General features: G+C 47.5%; 2 protein-coding genes across 2 annotated transcripts; both read left to right on the forward strand.

Moving 5' to 3' along the window:
* Positions 1 to 3,280: 3,280 nt before the first annotated feature.
* On the forward strand, positions 3,281 to 4,680 carry LOC135395441 (uncharacterized). Its single transcript, XM_064626645.1, has 2 exons — positions 3,281 to 3,343; positions 3,925 to 4,680. The coding sequence occupies exons 1-2, from the start codon at positions 3,281 to 3,283 to the stop codon at positions 4,678 to 4,680; spliced, it is 819 nt and encodes a 272-aa protein (XP_064482715.1).
* Positions 4,681 to 16,910: 12,230 nt separating this feature from the next.
* On the forward strand, positions 16,911 to 19,952 carry LOC135395453 (uncharacterized). Its single transcript, XM_064626653.1, has 2 exons — positions 16,911 to 16,973; positions 19,248 to 19,952. Exons 1-2 carry the CDS (start codon positions 16,911 to 16,913, stop codon positions 19,950 to 19,952), a joined length of 768 nt encoding a protein of 255 aa, XP_064482723.1.
* Positions 19,953 to 20,483: the final 531 nt, after the last annotated feature.

Consider the following 20,483-nt stretch of genomic DNA (forward strand, 5'->3'; position numbering starts at 1 on the left):
TCCCCTTTCTGACTTTTTACCTGATCAATAAATGTTTTCATTGCTGGTTTTGAGCCTGGTCCTGTCTACTTCTTCCTATGTCCTCTGGTTCCCCCAAGCTCAAGGTATGCCACCATCGTCGAACTTCTTCGTCAAAAGCGTCCCAGAAGCGAAAGCGTTCGTTAAGCCACTTCGTCAGCGTCCTGGCAATAGTGTACCACGTCAGTCTAAGGATCCATTAGCGCTACGCAAGTTTAGTTGCGCGACACCAAGTTGCGCCATGAGGTAGCCCCGTGTGAACGCCGAAGCTCTGGTTGCGCCACCCCAGCTGGAGGAGTTTCACAGCTGATCGCTCCACGTGCGATTTCTCCTGTAACTAACTCTGGGTGCAACCTGTCAATTACATGGCTCCTCCTTCCAGGCGCGTCCAATATGACGGATCAGTGGAAATTATGGAAGTCGCAGCGAATTCAAGTCGCAACGGGTGGAAGTCGCAGTGCGACTGAGCGAACATGATGACAATCGGAGCAGTATATTAAAAGGGAGTCTGGCTCTTGGGAGGAGTCCAAAAAGACGGTTGACCTGTCAATCACATTTGTGCACCTCTGATTGGCTTGTTTTTTACCACGGTGGTCGCCATGACACGTAACTGCCACACAAAATAACGACGAAAAGAAACACGGTGAAGCTGGGAATTTCACAGAAATTCGCAGAATTTCACAGAAACACGGGAAATTCACAGACTACTTCTGATTTTGCACTGCTGATGTACATCCGAATATACGGTCCTCGGAAATCAGTTTGAATTGATTCTCCGATATGGATATCTAAGGAAAAATAATACGTTTTCTCGCCGGGGTTAGTCCTAGTGAACCCAGCATTCACACCGAAATCATAACAAAAACGGCACTGTGCTGCACAATTTTGAATTTCATTGCTGAATTTTATGAATTTCAACATTCTTGCCTTTTTTATTCCACGTGCCGACGACAGGATGTGTACCAGCAGGTTGTCCTGCAGGCAGCTGCGCAACGACGGAAGCAGACGACAATTCCTGACGTGCCTTGCGCAGCCTACGTGACGTTCACCAAATTTGGACAAAAAAACCGATAGTTTTGCAGACCGTAAGATGTATGCATTTCGATCCCATCCAATCCAGTTGCCATCAAAAATGGCGCTGCCCATGTTGGATAGCGGGACAAAAGAGGGGATAGGTTGATTGTTACTGACCCATGTTTCAAGACGTCATTGGTCAGAAAGCTGAAAAAGTGGTTGGAGCTAAAGGTGTACAGGGTGTCGCAGAACACGTGTCATTGAATCATAATAAAAAACTCCGCCACCTAAAATGATGCGGTCAACGGCATTTGTTCGTACTAGGTTCTTGCCACCTCCTAATGTGTATGTCACGTAACCTAAGTTGAATTATGTAAATTTTTGCGAAGTGAACTCGTAAATTTGCCAAGTAAACGTGACTTTTTTACCCACCAGCATGAAGAGCGTGCCGCATTTACTCAAATTCATGATAGTTTACAGTGATATTCAGGATCGGGAAAAATAGCGGAACATCATGGTCCTCCGGGCGCTTGAGTATAACGCGCGAGGACTATTCGAGCGCAATCGCTGTGAGTCCGACGAAAGGAGGTTGGAAACCCAGCCCACAGAGTGAGAGTAGAAAAAAGTGACAGTTCCTGAAATTGGGAGAGGGAAGGTCTGGTCCCAGCCGAAGCCGGATGCGATAAGCTATGTCTGTGTTATCTCTTTCTACCATGCCGGTGTGGGCTGGGTTTCCAACCTCCTTTCATCAGACTGATAATGATTTCGCTGAAAAATTCGTTGCGCGCTATCCTCTGCGAGCTCCGTAGAGCATAATCTTCGGCTATGTTTTCCGATACGATAGCTCCTCAATATTCGTGTCAATTGTCATTAATTTGAGTAAATTCGGCACGCTCTTCACATTTGTTGTAAACTTAGGTTACATGACATGCACATCAGAAGGTGGGAAAAACTTATTAAGAACTAATGTCGTTGACCGCATGATTCTGTGTGGCGTAGTTTTCTTAATTAGAATTCAATGACACGTTTTCTGGGACACCCTGTAAACCCATTAATGGCCGGACTCCATTTTAATATACGGCCCTGATGATATTTTTTTTCCCGCGCCATCTGGCGAGCTCAGTGACCACTACGACATTCCGAGTTGGTTGCCGTGTGAAATACACCTATTTGGTACAACTTCGGTTGCGCGAACCTGTTGAGGGAAGCGAGTTGCAGCAAAAAGTTTCATCGTGGGAACCAACCCTATACCAGCTCCCGTGGCATAGTGGTTAAGATGATCGGTTCCAACGCCGAGACTGGGAGGTGACATGGGTTCGAATCCTGTCGCCGGCTGTGCTGTTTGAGGTTTTCCCTGGGTTTTCCGAAGACTTGCCAGACGAATGTCGGCACAGTTCCCCCTGAAGTCGGCCGAGGACGCATATACTAACCCCCCTGTCCCCCACCACTCCTTCCTGCTGTCCTCTCTCCACCTGTTCACGTCTGTACGCAGCTCATAGCCACAGTTGATTCACGGCGATAACGGGAAATTAAAAAAAAAAGAATCAAGTCTAAGTACGTTCGCGTTCTTGCTTGTGAAGCAGGAGGGCTACGGAGTCGAGAAAACGATAAGGGCAACTGGTGGATACAAACTTTCGAGTTGAATTTATTCGGAATTTGGTGACATAGAACATACATTGGTACAATATATATATAGTATACTATGCAACGTGCAGCCAAGGAACCTATGCTAATTTTCTTCCCCTAGTATATATTACTACTATACTGTAGTATAGTGGTACTATACTATAGTATAGTATAATGGACATTGGTACATTACATTGGTATAATAGAATTTGGTGACAGAGAATAGAATGCACTTTGATAAGAAGAGCTACGTAACGTGCAAAAACGAAAGCAAGATGGAGGAAACACCGCCTCGCGGCTTTCGCGGATTAGCGCAAAAACAAATAAAACAAAAAAAACGAAGAGGTGCCTCGAGGTGCAACGAGGTGCTTCACCGAATACGTGCCCTGTTGTATTTACCTGCTATTCTACATTGGACGCCCGTGAAATCTCATTATCGAGAGTGCAACGGAAATCAGTGACGCTGTTTGGAGAGGGACACGCTGACACGTTCGCTCTAAATCGGAAAGACTTCGGTATATTGCTCTTTTTTCTTTCTCCATACCGCTAACGATGTTAAATATAGCGAAGCATCTCTCTCAGTCTTTAACCCTTTCCCTTACGGTATAAATACGAAGCCGAGATGTTCGGAAACAACACAGTCGCAAGCAAGACTCCACAAACGCTCTTCGAGATGAATGCTATAGTGAGTATATGTGGTTATATATGTATATATAAAGTTGCGTGATATTCGCGAAGAATCACCGTGTTCGAGAATTTTGCGACTCAGATTTTTTTAGCGAATTTAGAGTCCCGCGAAATCTTGTTATCGAGGACTGGAAAGGACGAGAGAGAAAGAACGGGAAAACATTGTAATTTGCAACGAATGAATTTATCTAAGTCGAACTGAGTCGCCTTCCACCCCCGAGTGTATTTTATTGTAGTAATATTTCAGAACACATTTCCACTACTGGACGGGGATTCGAATATCGAACTCATTCAAATATCATTTTATCATGTCCAAATTGCTTGGCCTGTCGTCAAATCCAGTCCACCAAAGCTGTGCACTAAAATCGCTTCTAAACTTTACGGAAGCCGATGACTTCAGTTCTGACTCCCGAGGTGATTCATTATTACATTCGCCACATTACCGCCGGCAACGGGATAGATTATAGCCCGTGACCATTACACTCCCCACTCATCATTATTAAGATAGAGTAGTTCCCTTTGATTTGTCGCTTTCGCGCCATTAAAATTCAAGCGTCATACCCCTTTGATTTTTTTCAGGTTGTTCTTAGCACCGTTGTGGCCTGCGTCAGTGCCGGAGGCTACGGACTCGGTGGTCACGGTGCTTACGGCGGACTCGGAGGATACGGCGGTCACGGAGGCCACGGTGGTTACGGCGGCCACGGAGCATACGGAGGTCGCGGAGGCCACGGTGCTTACGGCGGCCTGGGAGCATACGGAGGCCACGGAGGCCTCGGCGGTTACGGGGGCGGCTTCGGGGGATACGGCAGCGGTCTCGGTTTCGGAGGTCTCGGAGCTGGTGTCGGCGGCGGCCTCGGCGGTGGCTTCGGTGGAGGATTTGGCGGTGGCCTCGGTGCAGGATTTGGCGGTGGCCTAGGCGGCGGATTCGGCGGTGGCGTTGGAGTCGGCGTCGGTGGCTCAGTTGTCGGCGGCGGAGTCGCAAGTGGACCAGAAGTTGTCGGAGTTGGGCCTGCCGTTGCAGCCCCACTCGCCACCTTATCTGTCGTGCAACAGCCAGTTGTGAGGCAGGTCAACCACGGTCGCCAAGTAGCTCACAGGGTTGCCGTTCCTGTCACTACGGTCTCCGAGAACGTTAGACCTGTTGTTGTCAACCAGGGCGCTGGCCTTGGCGGAGTTGGCGGAGCTGGATTCGGCGGAGTTGGAGGAGCTGGGTTCGGCGCTGGGGGACTCGGTGGCGGCTACGGGGTCGGAGGCGGATACGGCCTTGCCGGTGGTTACGGGTTGGCTGGTGGCTATGGCAAGGGTGGCTATGGTGGTGGCTATGGCAAGCATTGATGCGTGATACGGTTGGGGACATTAATCACGTTTCATACGTACGCATGCAAAAAATGAGGAAAGCCCTTAGCAACTCAGCTTCCTTATCACAGTCACAAGGTCATCGCCATCAGTCAGACTCACCGTCACCGGCATCGCTTTGTAAGCGGATACATTTTACCTTAGTATTGCTGCTGCTGTACTGATAAGAATATATCGTTCCTAGTTTTGGAATCTACCAAATTAAGCCTAATAGTTATGATGTAAGACAAATTACTGAACAAGAATAAGTGCTAGCATTTCGGGGATCATCCAATCACGTCAATCCACGTGCATCAATGCACGTGCAAAAGTATTTGACGTGACAAGCTGAATAAACAGGGAAGAAAAAATGAAAAAAGAAAAAAAAAATTTCTAGCTTGCGTTACGGGCACGTTTCTACATGGAGAGTTAGCGTAGCGTTAACTTGCTGATGAAAGGAACGTGAGAAGTTTGGAACGTTGTGGCATCCCAAAACATTTCTTCCTGCATGCGAAATACAAGTGTGCATATTTAGTCATTGTCCGACGTGACTGAATTGTCAATGTACAATATTTTGTAAATACACCAGCACCATGTGTTGAAAATAAACTGTCATTTCATCGTCACAGTTGTGGTTCCTTGGCTTCTATTCTTCTAACACGCAGCTCCCGTCACATGGAGTTTTTCTTAGACAAAAAATGCTAGTACACAGCGTCCCTCGAGGTCAGCACACATTAAATGTCCCGATTCGCGAGGGTGCAATTATGCTCCAGAACCGCTTGTTGAACACGGCTGGGACACCACAAGTCCTACACGTTACATCCCGCTCGACTTGCTCGAGGGAGCGTAACCACAACAACAGAGCCGCCATCCTTTTGCATGGAAGGCGTTGCCTTCCGTTGGTCGCTTGATTCGGCTAAATTTGAACTCTTCATCTTCTTAAATTCTTCAATGTGATTTATTAATTTCGCGTGCTATGTACGCATCTCCTACGTATATGATAGGACTATTGTTGTTGATAGGACACGCTTCATCAATTTTATATGTGTGTATTGCCAACTTATATGCGGTAACATGCCAGTGTCTCCCGCTGAGAAGCAAAGCGCCATCGGTGCCGTAGACGATGTCACAGATATGGGATATGCTGCACAACGTTTACGGTGTGTAACCGACACCACTACACGCATACAGAAAGTATGTACGCACGCGACATAATGCACAAAGCTTACCTCGCTTCCTCAGCTGGCCATAGTTCTTCCCAGTGATGGCCGCTAACTACTTCTACAGTAGTTTAACTATAACTACTAACTACTTCGTGATGGAGTAGTTTAACTAGTACTTCACCTACTTTTCAGGGGAGGTAGTTAAAACTACGTCTTTAACTACTGCAATGTATTTTAACTACATCTGTAACTACTTAACGTTGTCCATCAACACCAATCCCATTCTATAGTGTTCTTGTGTGAAATATGAATCACAAGCAGCGATAAGAGTGAAGATTTAGTACACATGCACGGCACAATTGCTCTGCACTTCAGTTCTCATCAAACAAGTAGCTCAAGGTAAAAGTCAGAAGCTCAATCGTGCCGTAAAGCTTTCGGTAAAATCGGAAGTAGTTGGTGCCTCCAGTAACATAACTACTGTAGTTAACTATTCGAACTAGTAGTTTAACTAGTAGTTGCCACTACATTTCTGCAAGTAGTTGATAACTACTTTTTAACTACAATGAGGTAGTTTAACTAGTAGTTTAACTACATGTAGTTAACTACTGGCCATCACTGCCCAAGCAGCACGCCAATATTGGTCCAATATTGGGACCCATATGGGTTGCCAAGATTGCCAATATTGGACCAATATGGGGAGTGCAACCAGGCTCCATATTGGACCAATATGGGCTGCCATATTGGCAAGCCCATTTTGCTCCAATATTGCAAATATTTCTGTAATAACAGCAACGGGGAGTCTGTGTGATAATAAAGCATTATTCTGTATATTGGTCACCACTGATAATACTTTTTCTGATTTTTACTTTTTTATTTTTGCGGCTCTAATTGATCCACGTTTCACATTATTGCAAAAAAATACATAAATAAATAAAAAAAACACGGCTTTGCCCAAAAAGAACGAAGAACTACGCTCGCGTGCTGAAGTCCCACGGAACTGCCAATGCCAAAGATCCCTCAGAAGCCTTCATTGGGATCGCAATATTCTGTGAACTAGAAATTTCCAAACCGATCCGAGACTACAAAGGAGCGAACACTTTCGTGATGGTGACGGACATACGCCAGAGCAATTCACACTGCTTGCAGCAACTTGAAATCACCTAATTTTACAGAGTAGCAATCCCTTCCTATGAAACATTGTGTTTTTTACTTGACCTGCCGCAATTTCGTTATCATTACAGCACGCAGCGACATTTTAGCCCTATGAAACGTCCGTTCGGGCTTCGCGCATGCGCATTAGTTGTAGGACGCGTGATTACGCTCAAACAACTCGCTTGCTCTCAGTCGGCTCGACCGATTGGCATTGGCATCGCGAAGGAAGATGGCGGCGGCTTTCAAGACGTGGAATGTTGAGGTGTCGAATTCTAGCGAACTTTACGTTGGGAATGCCAAGTACGTTGACTGTTTCGAACAATGTGTATCATCTGCGGGAACTTGTTGAATGTAACGATGTAGTGAATTGGGTATTTCACACGCTTCAACGTTCAATCTTGCCGTGCTGCTTGGGCATTTGTGCAACACGGCTACGTACCCTGTTCAGTCAATATGGGGTGTACGCGTGCAATATGGGGCCCATATTCCCAAGATTTTCCCAACATTGGCTCAAAGTGGGCAATATGGGGCCCATATTGCCAGGATTTTCCCCATATTGGCTGAAACTGGGCAATATGGGGCCCATATTGCACATTTTCAGCCAATATGGGGAAAATCTTGGCGAAACGGGCCCCATATTGGACCCGTATCGCCAATGACCAGCCAATATGGGTCCAATATTGTGTGCTGCTTGGGTGGTTGTTCCCTCCTTCCTTCATCTCCACCCGCCCGTCTCGCCGTTCTGTTGCGACACGTGACTTAGCGTTCGCAGGATTGCTCGCCAACAGAGTAGCTCCGCTGTAGTTTTTTTGGGCAGAAACTCGTCAACTAACATTGTCCATATCAAAGGATGGCTGCGGGCGGGCTGTCATAGGCTGCCATACGTAGAGCCCATTGGGATCGCGCAAAGTCCGTTCTCTAGCATCTTCCTATAATACCTCTATGGCTTAAATGCCCTTGTTGAGTGCACGACCTCGGAGTACATGCTATCTCTCTGTATATCTATATCTATATGTATATAGAAGTTTAAAAAAAGACGCGGAAACAGATTTTAGGGAAGTTAAAAACACTAGTTACATTACATGGGGAGACGTTAAAAAGTAAAATGGGCAAGGGGTCGACGTTTCGACAGTGGCACTGTCTTCGTCAGGACAAAAGATGCGTAGATATGTATATAGATATAATAATATATAGATGCCTGTAATCTGTAGTGCACGTCTTATTATTTGACTTATATATGTATATATATAAGTGACGTGGACTACAGATTACAAGAACGTTAACAAAAACAAATTTATTTAATTTGTAATTTAACACATAGATTAAAAAAAGAACGGTCGACGTTTCGACAGTGGCGCTGTCTTCGTCAGGACAAAAAAGAAAAAAAAATCCTATGTCCTATATATCCTCTATAAGTCCTACACAAATGTCCTATACATACATACATACATATATATATAGCGTGTCACATCCCTACGCTGTGCCGATGAGAGCCAAGAAGTTCGAAACGGCCGTCCACAGCTGGGATTGTGGCACGCTTGAATTGTAAACATGTGCCTCACGTGCAGCCATGGAGCATTTGCTCATTTTTATATTTGTATCTGTACTTACTGGTTTTGCACTGCGGCCTCCAGAGGTATTGCCAACGCCCTGGAACATTGATGTCTTGCAGAGACACAGTGTTTGTGCCGACCCAAGAGCGTGTCACATCCTTACGCTGTGCCGATGAGAGCCAAGAAGCTCGAAACGGCCGTCCACAGCTGGGATTGTGGCACGCTTGAATTGTAAACATATATATATATATATATATATAGCGGAAAAAGCCATTAAAGAGACAAGTAAATGACACTAGACGTGTTTGAAATTCAAAATTACCGATTAAGATGGTTCCTATGGCTGCACGCAGAGAAACAGATAGACACTCTGGTGCTGTCGCATCGTTCCATGAGTTGTGGGAACCAAGGTACCCACTCCCTGGGCGTCGGCCCGTCCGTTCAGCGAGCAGAGAAGACGCAGCACAGCCAAATAACCAAGGAACAAAAGGTTTATTACCAACAGTAACCGGGAGAAGAAGATGTGGCCTCCAGCCGGTACGGCAGTTGAAATCCCAACCCCCGAGAAAAGCCTCTCGCCTTGCTTTTACAGCCCGTTATCTACCGTTGCAGCGCACCCCATCGCTAACTCGAGTCCCACGCGTACAGATGGTACCGGTGATACTTGTGCGGTGATATCTTATCACCCACACTCCCCCACCCCAAAGTTCAACTCAGTGTCTTCTAGAGATCTTCGTCGGATATGTCGGGCATTTGGATGATGATGTCCTCGTCTTGGCGTGCTGGGACGTGATGGGCGGGCGGCGGTGGAGGGTCCTGTGTCAGGAGTTCCGGACAGAGGCGCCTGAGGGTGGCCAATGCTGTAGCCACATCGATGCCCGAGCGTCGTGCTGCCTTGATCCTTGAGTTGAGCGGTGGAGCGCGCCTCGTTGGTGTGTGGTCGGGTGGATCTCCGGCACCGCGCAGACCGGGCAGAGGATCCTCCGCTCCTCCTCGGTCAGTGGCAACGGTGGATCTGCGGGGTGCCGGTCGGACACTGTTAGTCCCCGGAAGGGAGAGGGAGTCCTCAAGGGGTCAGATCCTCGGAGGGTGCGAGCTTGGGCGGCCCACCGGCTGTGCGAAGCCCAGCCATCTGGTCGTCCGTCACGGACGACCGTCCACGTTACTGCCGATCGTTACTGCCGAGGGGGAGACGTTCTCTCCGGGGGCGATCTGGCTCGGGAGCGTCCTCCATTCTCTTGCTCGCCCGTCCTCTGTCGGCGGGGTCGCGGCATGGGCCTGCCGAGTCTTGCTCAGCTAACCACTGAGACACCCGCTAACAAAGGCCGTCCGCTCTCTGAGCGTCTAGGAGCTGCTCACGACCGTGCCCCAAGACGAAGATACGTCTCGTGCCACTTGTGGTGGTGCCAGGAGCTGGGAAGGCGCCTCGGTGCCTTCCTCTCCCCCCTCCGGTAGAGGCGCACGGGAAAGCGCGTCTGCTACCACGTTCGTCGAGCCCCGCCTGTACTCCACGTTGAAGGAGTAGCCTTGTACCGTCACGGCCCACCTGGCAAGACGTCCAGATGGGTTGTGGAGCCGCTGCACCCAAGAAAGTGCCTGGTGGTCAGTCTGGACGGTGAAAGTGGTGCCGTCCAGGTACAAATCAAACTTCCTGAGAGTGGAGATGATCGCCAAGCATTCCTTTTCCGTGACGGAGTAATTCCGTTCTCCCGAATTCAGCGTGCGACTTGCAAAAGCCACTGGACAGAGAATAGCGTCATGCTCCTGCAAGAGAACTGCGCCAACACCATAATCGCTAGCATCTGTTTGCACTACAAACGGTTTGTTCAGGTCAGGCAAATATAGCTTGGCCGCATTAGCGATTGTGTAAGAAAGAGCTCGAAATTATCGTTCGTGCTCCTCTCCCCACTGCCAGGGTAAATCGTTGCGCAACAACCGGTTAAGCGGCTGCGCTAATTCAGCGCAATTAGGAATGAATTGTCTGTAGAAACCAACCATACCGAAGAAACGATGCAAGGCTTTTACGTTACCGGGAACCGGATACTCCATGATCGCCTTGAGCTTGTCATCGCTAGGACTGATGGTTCCTCCGTCCACCATGAAGCAGAGTAGGCTGATCCTAGGCGACGCCAGCTGCACCTTGCGGGGGTTGATGGTTAGCCCCGCCTGTTTCATCCTTGCCAGGACGATTGAAAGGTGTTCCAAGTGTTCCTGAAAGTTTCTGGAAAACACTACGACATCATCCATGTACGCCATCGCGAAGTTATACTTCGCATCTCCCAATACGGTATCCATTAGCCGTTGGTAACTGGCGGGAGAGTTAGACAGACCGAAAGGCATCCGTAGAAACTCAAACAGACCCCTATGACAGGTAAAGGCTGTTTTCGGGACATCCTCCGGGGCAACTTGGATTTTCAAAAACCCTCTACTACAATCAAGCGTTGAAAACACTGTAGCGTTGCTCAGGGAATACATAACAGACTCGATGGACGGAAAGGGGTAAGAGTCCCTTACAGTTACTGCGTTAAGTCGACGGTAGTCGACGCATAACCTAGCCGTACCATCACGTTTCGGAGCCAGCACGACAGGAAACGCCCAAGGGCTCTGGGACCGCAACTGCACCGGTTTGGAGCATTTCATCGATAGCAGCGTCTAACAAAGCACGCTTATGCACACTCAATGGTCTCGGATTACAACGCCAGGGCCTAGCGTTACCCGTGTCTATGCTATGCTGAAACACAGACGACTTAACGGTTTTTTCCGTGAAGACACCGTCAAACTGCCGCAGTACGTGTTGAAGCTGACGGCGCTCCTCCTCGGGACCATGGAATGACCCCAAGTCAGTCGGGAGCGGCGACGGTTCGACGGACGTGGCTGCAGCTTGCTTAGCTGAAGCGCTGTCCTGTGGCACGGCGAAAGGAAAACATCCTGACGATCCGTGGTAAACGCATCCTCCATTGGGCAGGTCCAGCACAAATTTCTGTCGGATGATCAAGTCCCTGCCCAGGATAATAGGCACTGCAAGGCCGGGTAGGTGGACGAAGCGCTGCTTTTGTCGTCTGCCATCGAAGCACAGAGTATATATATATTGTATTGACAATTGGGGGTGCTCTGTCTTTTCAAGCACGATGCGGGCTCTCTTGGTGCAAACAACTTCCGTTTCAGTTCCTTGTAAAACAAGTAATGCAACAGGTACCACAACAACTAGAGGACATTCAAGCTGCAAATCGTTCTCACCACATCGCGTTTTCAAAAATATTACTACCGTCGAAGATTACTAGTGGGAAGAGAGTATGTAACTACAAGGTAATTTAAAATAGCACAGAAGTAATCTTTAACATCCGACTTTGTTTCTATGAAACGGTCAAGCAGGCCAGTAGAAAGCACCATGAGAATTAATTCATGTGACAAAGCCATAATTATCGCAGAAATTGAATTTAAAGTAGGCTGCAAAAAGGGACCGCGCGCAATGGTGGTAGAGAGCAGTACCAGCCTGTGACCTTGCGCTGACGCTACAGGGTCCGGGCTCGCTGATTGGTTGAAAGTATCGTCTGCTAGTCAGCTGGTCATGGCTGTGAAGAAGCATAGCGCACAGGGAAACACCCTGTCGACAATGAAACGTTCCATGCTCACGGTCACCTTTTGAATGCCTAATCCCCCCACCCCCCGCGCAACGGAGCGGGTTTACCGACTACCAAAGAAGAAAGACTTCACGCACAAAAAGAAAAATGCAGGTGCTGAACCCGACTGACTGCGCAGAAGTGATGACGTCATAAGTCGTCCCTCTCCTCCTTGTGGCACACAGGGTGGCGAGTCGAGAGTGAACGAGCGTGGCTGAGTTTGTGTATGTTTTTCTTTCTTTTTTCTTTTTTTTTCTGGTAAGAAAAGATACATACATCGAAACCTTTTGTGCTGTTCGGTAAATCGACGCATATACTTTCATCAGATGTCTTAAACTCAAAATATTTTGGATCGCTCTGTTTACTATTTTAATCACCTAAAATTCATGAATTAACAATTTAATTAGGAAAGTTCTTGAGAAAGCGAAATAGCGGAACCGGAGACAATCCTCGTTGAAAAGGCACGCTATCTTTTGCACACCCAGAAAAGAGCGCGTACAGTGACATATGGATTGCTGAATTTCAGTATGCAAATGAACCGAAACTCAAGAAGTGCGTCTCAGGAGCTCATCACCTTCGCCGTCTGAGGCTTATCTGGGTGGTCTGTCTGACGCTTATCTGAGAGGAAAACGGTTTATCTAGCAGCAGATCGGCACCTACTCGAACCATCTCCATCGCTCCAGTGCCGTGTATGCCAAAGGGAGTCTGGGCATTAGGAGGAGCCTAAAAAAGAGGCTCAACCTGTCAATCAAACTTTTTTCATTGGTTTGGCGCATTTCATTGGTTACCGTTTTTCATGAGGGCTGCCATGACACCAAATTGTCTCCAAGATGGAGGATGGTGCTTGGAACGGCGAAGCGGAGGTTTCGTGACAAAACATTTTCACAGACTACTTTAATTTCATACTGTGAGTATATATCCTCATGTACGCATGTGCGAAATCAGCTTCAACTTTCGCTCCGCCAACATTATTTACGGGAAAATTGGATGTTTCGTGGCTAACGTTAGGCCTAGTTAAGATCGTGATACCAGGAAAATAGCAAGAAGGACGACCCTTATACGTAGGATTTTGCATTATATGATTGCATTTTATTTATACATACATCTTTGCTCATTTTTGATTCAATGTACTTACATTACGTGATATAAAACTTCAGACCGGCTGTCGTCTGCGAAGAAGCGGTCGTTCCGCCATCCTGGCCAATTACTTCTGCCAGCAACCATTTCTGCAATTCTGGACCTTCCCAACATGCCTCTCTCCGTGCAGATGGCGTTGATAAAAGTGGGCGCAAAATCCGTCGTTTTGGTCTGTCACCAGCGATATCCATTTCAATCCAAATCAATCGAGTTTCTCCAAAATGGTGGCACCCAGTAAATAAGGGTGAGGTATAAGTACTGGATGGATGTAATAATAGACAACTGTATTTCGACCTGTGATTGGCTAGATACCTCCAAAACTGGGTGGAGCCTCAGGTATAGGCAGGTCCCATTAATGGCCAGACAACCTTTGGCATACACGGCACTGCATGGCTCCAAACCACGAGGCCCTCTGAACTGAAATGAGCACTGTGCTCCCTGCGTTTCCGGTCGCCGCGCTTACGGTTTAGGCTCATTTGCGTCTCGAAATTCTGGGACGGATTTTTAACGCACGTGCGTGTTTCAGGATCTTTTGAACGTGGAACGGCTTTCAACGAGGACAGTTTCTCAATCTGCTATCTGCTTGCAAAGGTTACACAGACGGCAACGGATTGCGGAAGTTTCACTTGCTGAGTCGGTCAAAGTAACAAAGTACAAGCTATAGTTGGAAGTTCGTGTTTGATTTGAGAACACATCTGGAACATCACTCAACACGACATGAACAATGTATGGTTGTATTGAACCCGTCGCGTCTGTTCCTTCCGTTCCTCTTCTATGTCTCCCTCCCTTTTCTTCGGTGGTGTACAGAAAAAAGCGATTTCTTTCAGATGTGTCGGAAAAATAGTACCCGCACTCCTTTATAACAGAGAGGATTACAGAGGAGTACGCAAAAAGGCACGTTACCTTCTGTATTCCTACCAATGAAATAAAGCACACAAACGCTTTAGACTGAGCTCACTATAGCCTGGCTCAGACCTCAGGCTCGCTGTACGTAGGGGTCTTTGGATGGAGTTCCTAATTCAACCTGGATACTAGTGCTTTCCTCTTGTTAGTCAGACAGGTTTTACGGTTGTTCTGTCGTTCTTTCTATGTCGATGAGCCGTTTCTTCAGCAGAAGCGGAGTTGTAAACTCAATGCAACAATGAATGAGACGGCCACAGCTCTTATGGTCCATAAACAGAGACGAAGAGATGCAGGCAACAACTGTAAAACTCGCCTCTCTGCGTCTTTCTTCTTCTTCTTCTTTTTTTTTGCATTCTAGCTCAAACTTCAAATCAAAACTCGTGTCTGACCAACACTAGGAAAATACTAGCATCCAGTCACCGATATCGCTAGCGAACTTGTATATTATCGAAGCGTATATTATCTCAAACTGCATTTTGAGAATGCATAGTGTTATATTTCGGTTTCTGTTTCCAATCCAATCCAATCAGCTCCACTATCCAATTCAAACTCGTTCATTTCAACGGAGGAGGGGAGACGCGAGGTAGCCGTGCCGGACGCTATGCCCCTCCGATTGTAACCGTCTGTAACTGATGTTGACACTAATTTTGTTTCCGCTTTTGCTGCTCCTTCTTTCTTCTTTATTCACCTCTTTGAGCCTGAGTTTGATTATATATATTATTTATTTACCTGTTTTTTTTTAAACTGAATCATTCTTGTACGATCACGTCTGTGATATTGGTGAATACAGATTTTTCTTACACTGCTTGGATATACGAGTCGTTTACGAAGGGCTTTCTCAAAGGCAACTGACAAATATGTTACCGTCGCTGCTCGCAGGTTCATCGTGTACGGCTTAGGGGGGACTCGTAGAAAGCAGAGGAATGCATACTTTGAATATGAGCCCATCAATCGATTCCGATTTGTAGAGCTAATAGGGCCACTATTGCGTGTTTCCCCAATTGTTATTCAGCGTTGTTGGCAGATTCAGATTTGTTCGTGGCGTAATTGTTGGTATTTGTATTTCAGCACCGAGGATGATGCGTGAATGAAAGAAACATGTTGAGAAAAGGCAAAAATGAACACAAAATGCAACGCAATTTTTCTCGAACAGGTAGCCGTTCAGTTTTATCATTTACGCTTGTCCAGTTTTATGCAGGATGTCGAACCGAACCCGAACCGAAAACTGTACTCGAGCCGTTAATTTTTGCGGGAACCGAACCCAAAGCGACGTTTTCATGACACCGTTGAACCCGAACCGGAGCACAACCGGCAAAAATAATAGCGATAACTGGTCCGGAATGAAACGATTCGGACATCAAAGAAGTCAGTATAAGAGTTCAAGTGCCCTCAATCCCTGGACGAGGACACTTTGGCCTCCATATCACGGAGTTCCCAAATTTTTCCTAGAAATCGAACGAAAACGCATAGTAACTATGCTCTCAGCGTCTTTTGTAAGACGTTGAAGCCCAGTTTTCCATGTGAGCGCCGTTGCTAGCGCACAATGCGCGCGCTGCGGTGTCTGCTCTTCAAAGAGGAGACGCGACGCCACCCGGACGCTCGAGAACCGCTGGAACCGCTGGAGCAGACGACGCGACTGTCATCTGTTAGCAACTGCTGTATTGCGCTAAAGGTGCGTGGCCTGCCATCGAATGAAGCAGGAATGGAGTAGGTCTGCTGTGTAGCTCTCAAGATCGAACTCGAACATGTGATTAAGCATAGCACCCAACATTTCCTTTATGCATGAGGAATCAAAATTAAACAAGTCAGACACATGAGAAGTTGAGAAGGAGCATTGGCGGAACGTATGATTGGTGCTGGTTTGCAAAATAAACGTAGTCCTGCTTACTGGTATACAGTGCAATTGTGTGGTAACATATTGCCTTTGTGTTGTGGACTAACTGGTACACTGCTGTGAGCTCGGACAGAGCAAGGCTGGCAGACTTGTTTTCGACATGCTTCAGTACGATTTGAGATTCACACTGCGAATGTGGTGTGCCTGATGAGTACTGTAGTGTATGTAAAATGCTGCTTGTCTTATTGGGCTTCGTTTAAGTGTATCATGCAGGCGCTGTGCATGTGAAAAAAAAAGTGATTTTTGGAACGGACACTAGCAGGGCTACACTCTTGCACATTAGCGTGGAAGCCATTTCCAAGTGTTCGTCCATTTCTTCTTCGTCTCGCTAAAGAAAGTACCGGGCAACTAAAAAGATCAATGCAGACAACAGCAGTACGCTATTCGCCACGGATTTCCTGATCAAACGAATTTCACGGGAGATATCAAACAGACGCGTTTAAGCGGTTTGGGGCTGCGAACCGGTTCGATTTTTCGCGCGAACTGGAACTGAAACGGAACGAAATCCAAGCAGTATTTTTTTGCGGTTCGACACCTTGCTTTTATGTAAGCATAGTCGCAAAGAAAGCAGACAGAACGCAAAGAATGAGCCGCTGAAGCAGTCTTCGAAACTCTCTAGCAAAAGTGTAACGGCAATCGGTGATGCTGTTTGGAGAGGGACACGCTGACACGTTCGCGCTAAATCGGAAACACTTTGTTATATTGCTTCTTTTTATTTCTCTCTCTATACCGCTATCGATGTTAAATATAGCGAAGTATCTCTCTCGATCTTTAACCCTTTCCCTTACGGTATAAATACGAAGCCGAGATGTTCGCAAACAACACAGTCGCTAGCAAGACTCCAGAAACGCTCTTCGACATGAATGCTCTAGTGAGTATACGAGTATGTCCCGTAGAAGTTGGGATATTCGCGAAGACTCACCGTGTTCGACAACTTCGCGACCCTCATTTTTCCGCGAATTTAGAGTCCCGCGAAATCTTGTTATCGAGGACTGGGAAGGACCAGAGAGAAAAGGACAGGGAAATATTGTAATTCGCAAAGAATGAATTCCTCTAAGTCGAACTGAGCCGCTGACTGTATTTTACTCTAGCTTGCAGTATTTAAGCGCACGTTTCACAGACATGCGTAAAATTTCCACTACTGGACGTGGAGTCCACACTCGTTAGAATATCATTTCGTCAAGCCACCCTGACTCTTCCTAACTCGAGGATGTACGTTTAATTGTAAACGCAAAGTTGATCAAGCCGGGGTTTGATTGTGCGCTCCAAGAAAAAATAAAGTATAATTTTGTACCTTAGCGGGTATAACCGCGATGAAACTAACATTATACCTTTTATTTATTTATGTACCTTTATCTTTATCTTTTCGGATAGAACTCGATGCCTTGAGGTCTCTAGTCGCATGTGATTTCGGAAATATAAACACCTCTTAACCTACAGTTCTACCCGAATACCTATGGGCGCGTTAAGCAGACGCCCCAGATCGTGCTTGGCACTCCCACCATTAAGTGGTGACGCTCGTCACGCCCCTGTTTTCGGAGGGTGCATGAAAAAGGGGAGTCACGTGACCTCTTCCCTCGTCTCCGTGAAAGCGGAGAGAACAACGCAGGACGTGGGGCGGCAGCAGAGTAGAGAGAATGGTGAAAAGAGAAAGGGAGAAACGGAAGCATGGCGTGGCTTCAAGCATCGTTTAGTGGCTGCTCCAGGAGTACGGAACTCGGAGAGCCGGAGAAGGAGCAAGGGGGCAGCTACTTAACGCGCGCTATGATTGCGTTTGAAACATAGTTCTACCCGCGAGGGTGCAAAATTCTCTCTCTCTTCTTTAAGCACTTCGACCTATGTTAGCGTCAAGGTAGCACCACGCATACATTGATTCATGAAACTAGCGCGAGTTCACAAATTATGAAGACCGTGAAATTGACCGCTTTTACGACATACGACATAGTTTTATGAGCTTGTCCGTAAACAGCGCGATGGTCTTCTAATATATCCTTGAGTGTCTGTCTAATACATCGTTGTGTGCAGCACTAAGTGCGTTCTGTTCGCCCTGCCATGTCAATCAAACGCGCATCTTTTTGCGAACGATATCATCGCGCTGGTGGATGTATTTGCAATATTTTCGCAAAAAATAACTCCAATCAGTTGTGTGGCGGAGCCGTGCGGTCGCCGGTGTTGACTCGAAGGCCATTTCCACTCATGTCTAGATGGGCGCTCGAAAGCCTCGGACATGGCGAGACTAATACTGCCTTTTCTGCTGCTGAGGTTTTCTTTCGTGCTTTTTACTGCTTTCTCTGAGATTTTCCCTGATTTTTTTTCCGGTAGGCATTTCAGAAAAAAACATTTTTCTATTCCGTTTTAACGCCGCGAACCAACTGTGGCTATGGCTGGAATTAAACGAACGAATGCAGGATAGTATGCGTGCTGGGCCGACTTCACGAGTAACTGTGCAACATTCATCGGCTTTGGAAGGCCCAGGGAAAACCTCAGGCAGCACAGCCGGATTCGATGAGATTCGAACCGACCACTTCCCAGTCTTCAACACATCCTTGGCTAGGACCAACGGGACGCCTGAACTCGTTCGGCCATGCCGCTGGTCCAGAAAAACATAAGCACGCTTCATCATAATGGCTCCCATGGCGTCCACGAATCCACCACACGGGCTATACAGGGTCTTTGCTCTAACGCGTCCAGAAATTATATTTAAAACGAGCGATAAAAGAAAAGCAAGTGGTACTTTTGTGCCACTTGACTAAGAAACAGGTACTGCTTCACTAGTAGCACCCGTTTCTTAGTCAAGTAGCTCAAAAGTAGCGCTCATTTCTCTTTTATCGGTCGCTTTAAATAAAATTTCTGGACACGTTAGAGCAAACACCCTGTATATGCATGAGTGTCTCCAAATCAGCTGGACTCTCGCCTTTTCACTATGTTCAAATTGCTTGCTCTATGGGCAAGTCCAGGCCACCAACACTATGCACTAAAATCACTTATACGATTTGTGGACGTCGATGACTTCGGTCCTGACTGCCGAGGTGATTCATTATTCCATTCACCACATTACCGCAGGCAATGGGATAGAGTATCAACCACTGACCATTACACTTCCCATTCATCATTATTAAAATAGAGTTGCCTCTGATCTTTTCAGGTTGTTCTTAGCGCCGTTGTGGCCTGCGTCAGTGCCGGAGGCTATGGACTCGGTGGTCACGGTGCTTACGGCAGCCACAGAGGATACGGAGGTTACGGAGGCTACGGTGCTTACGGCGGCCTGGGAGCATACGGAGGTCACGGAGGCCTCGGCGGTTACGGGGGCGGCTTCGGCGGCTACGGCAGCGGTCTCGGTTTCGGAGGTCTCGGAGCTGGCGTCGGCGGCGGCCTCGGTGGTGGCTTCGGTGGCGGATTTGGCGGTGGCCTCGGTGCAGGATTTGGCGGTGGCCTCGGCAGCGGATTCGGCGGTGGCGTTGGAGTCGGCGTCGGTGGCTCAGTTGTGGGTGGTGGAGTCGCAAGTGGACCACAAGTTGTCGGAGTTGGGCCTGCCGTTGCAGCCCCACTCGCCACCTTATCTGTCGTGCAACAGCCAGTTGTGAGGCAGGTCAACCACGGTCGCCAAGTAGCTCACAGGGTTGCCGTTCCTGTGACTACGGTCTCCGAGAACGTTAGACCTGTTGTTGTAAACCAGGGCGGCGCTGGCCTCGGCGGAGTTGGGGGAGTTGGCGGAGCTGGATTCGGCGGAGTTGGAGGGGCTGGGTTCGGCGCTGGGGGACTAGGTGGCGGCTACGGCCTTGCCGGTGGTTACGGTTTGGCTGGTGGCTATGGCAGGGGTGGCTATGGTGGTGGCTATGGTAAGCATTGATGCGTGACACGGTTGGGGACACTAATCACGTTTCATACGTACGCATGCAAAAGATGAGGAAAGCCCTCAGCAACTCAGCTTCCTTATCACAGTCACAAGGTCATCGCCATCAGTCAGCACTCACCGTCACTAGCATCGCTTTGTAAGCGGATACATTTTACCTTAGTATTAGTGCTGTACTGATAAGAATATATCGTTCCTAGTTTTGGAATCTACCAAATTAAGCCTAATACTTATGATGTAAGACAAATTACTGGACAGAATAAGTTCTAGCATTTCGAGGATCATCCAGTCACGTCAATCCACGTGCATCAATGCACGTGCAAAAGTATTTGACGTGACAAGCTGAATAAACAGGGAAGAAAAAAGGGGAAAAAAAAAGGCAAATTTGTAGCTTCCGTTACGGGCACGTTTCTACATGAAGAGTTAGCGTAGCGTTAACATGCCGATGAAAGGAACGTGAGAAGTTTGGAACGTTGTGGTGTCCCAAAACATTTCTTCCTGCATGCGAAATACAAGTGTGCATATTTA

Source organism: Ornithodoros turicata, chromosome 1 (assembly GCF_037126465.1).
Source record: "Ornithodoros turicata isolate Travis chromosome 1, ASM3712646v1, whole genome shotgun sequence".
NCBI lineage: Eukaryota > Metazoa > Arthropoda > Arachnida > Ixodida > Argasidae > Ornithodoros > Ornithodoros turicata.

Coding starts and splice junctions, on each gene's coding strand:
- LOC135395453 (XM_064626653.1), top strand. CDS start 16,911: ATGTTCGCAAACAACACAGTCGCTAGCAAGACTCCAGAAACGCTCTTC. Junction 16,974..19,247: donor TCTTCGACATGAATGCTCTA/GTGAGTATACGA, acceptor TGATCTTTTCAG/GTTGTTCTTAGCGCCGTTGT.
- LOC135395441 (XM_064626645.1), top strand. CDS start 3,281: ATGTTCGGAAACAACACAGTCGCAAGCAAGACTCCACAAACGCTCTTC. Junction 3,344..3,924: donor TCTTCGAGATGAATGCTATA/GTGAGTATATGT, acceptor GATTTTTTTCAG/GTTGTTCTTAGCACCGTTGT.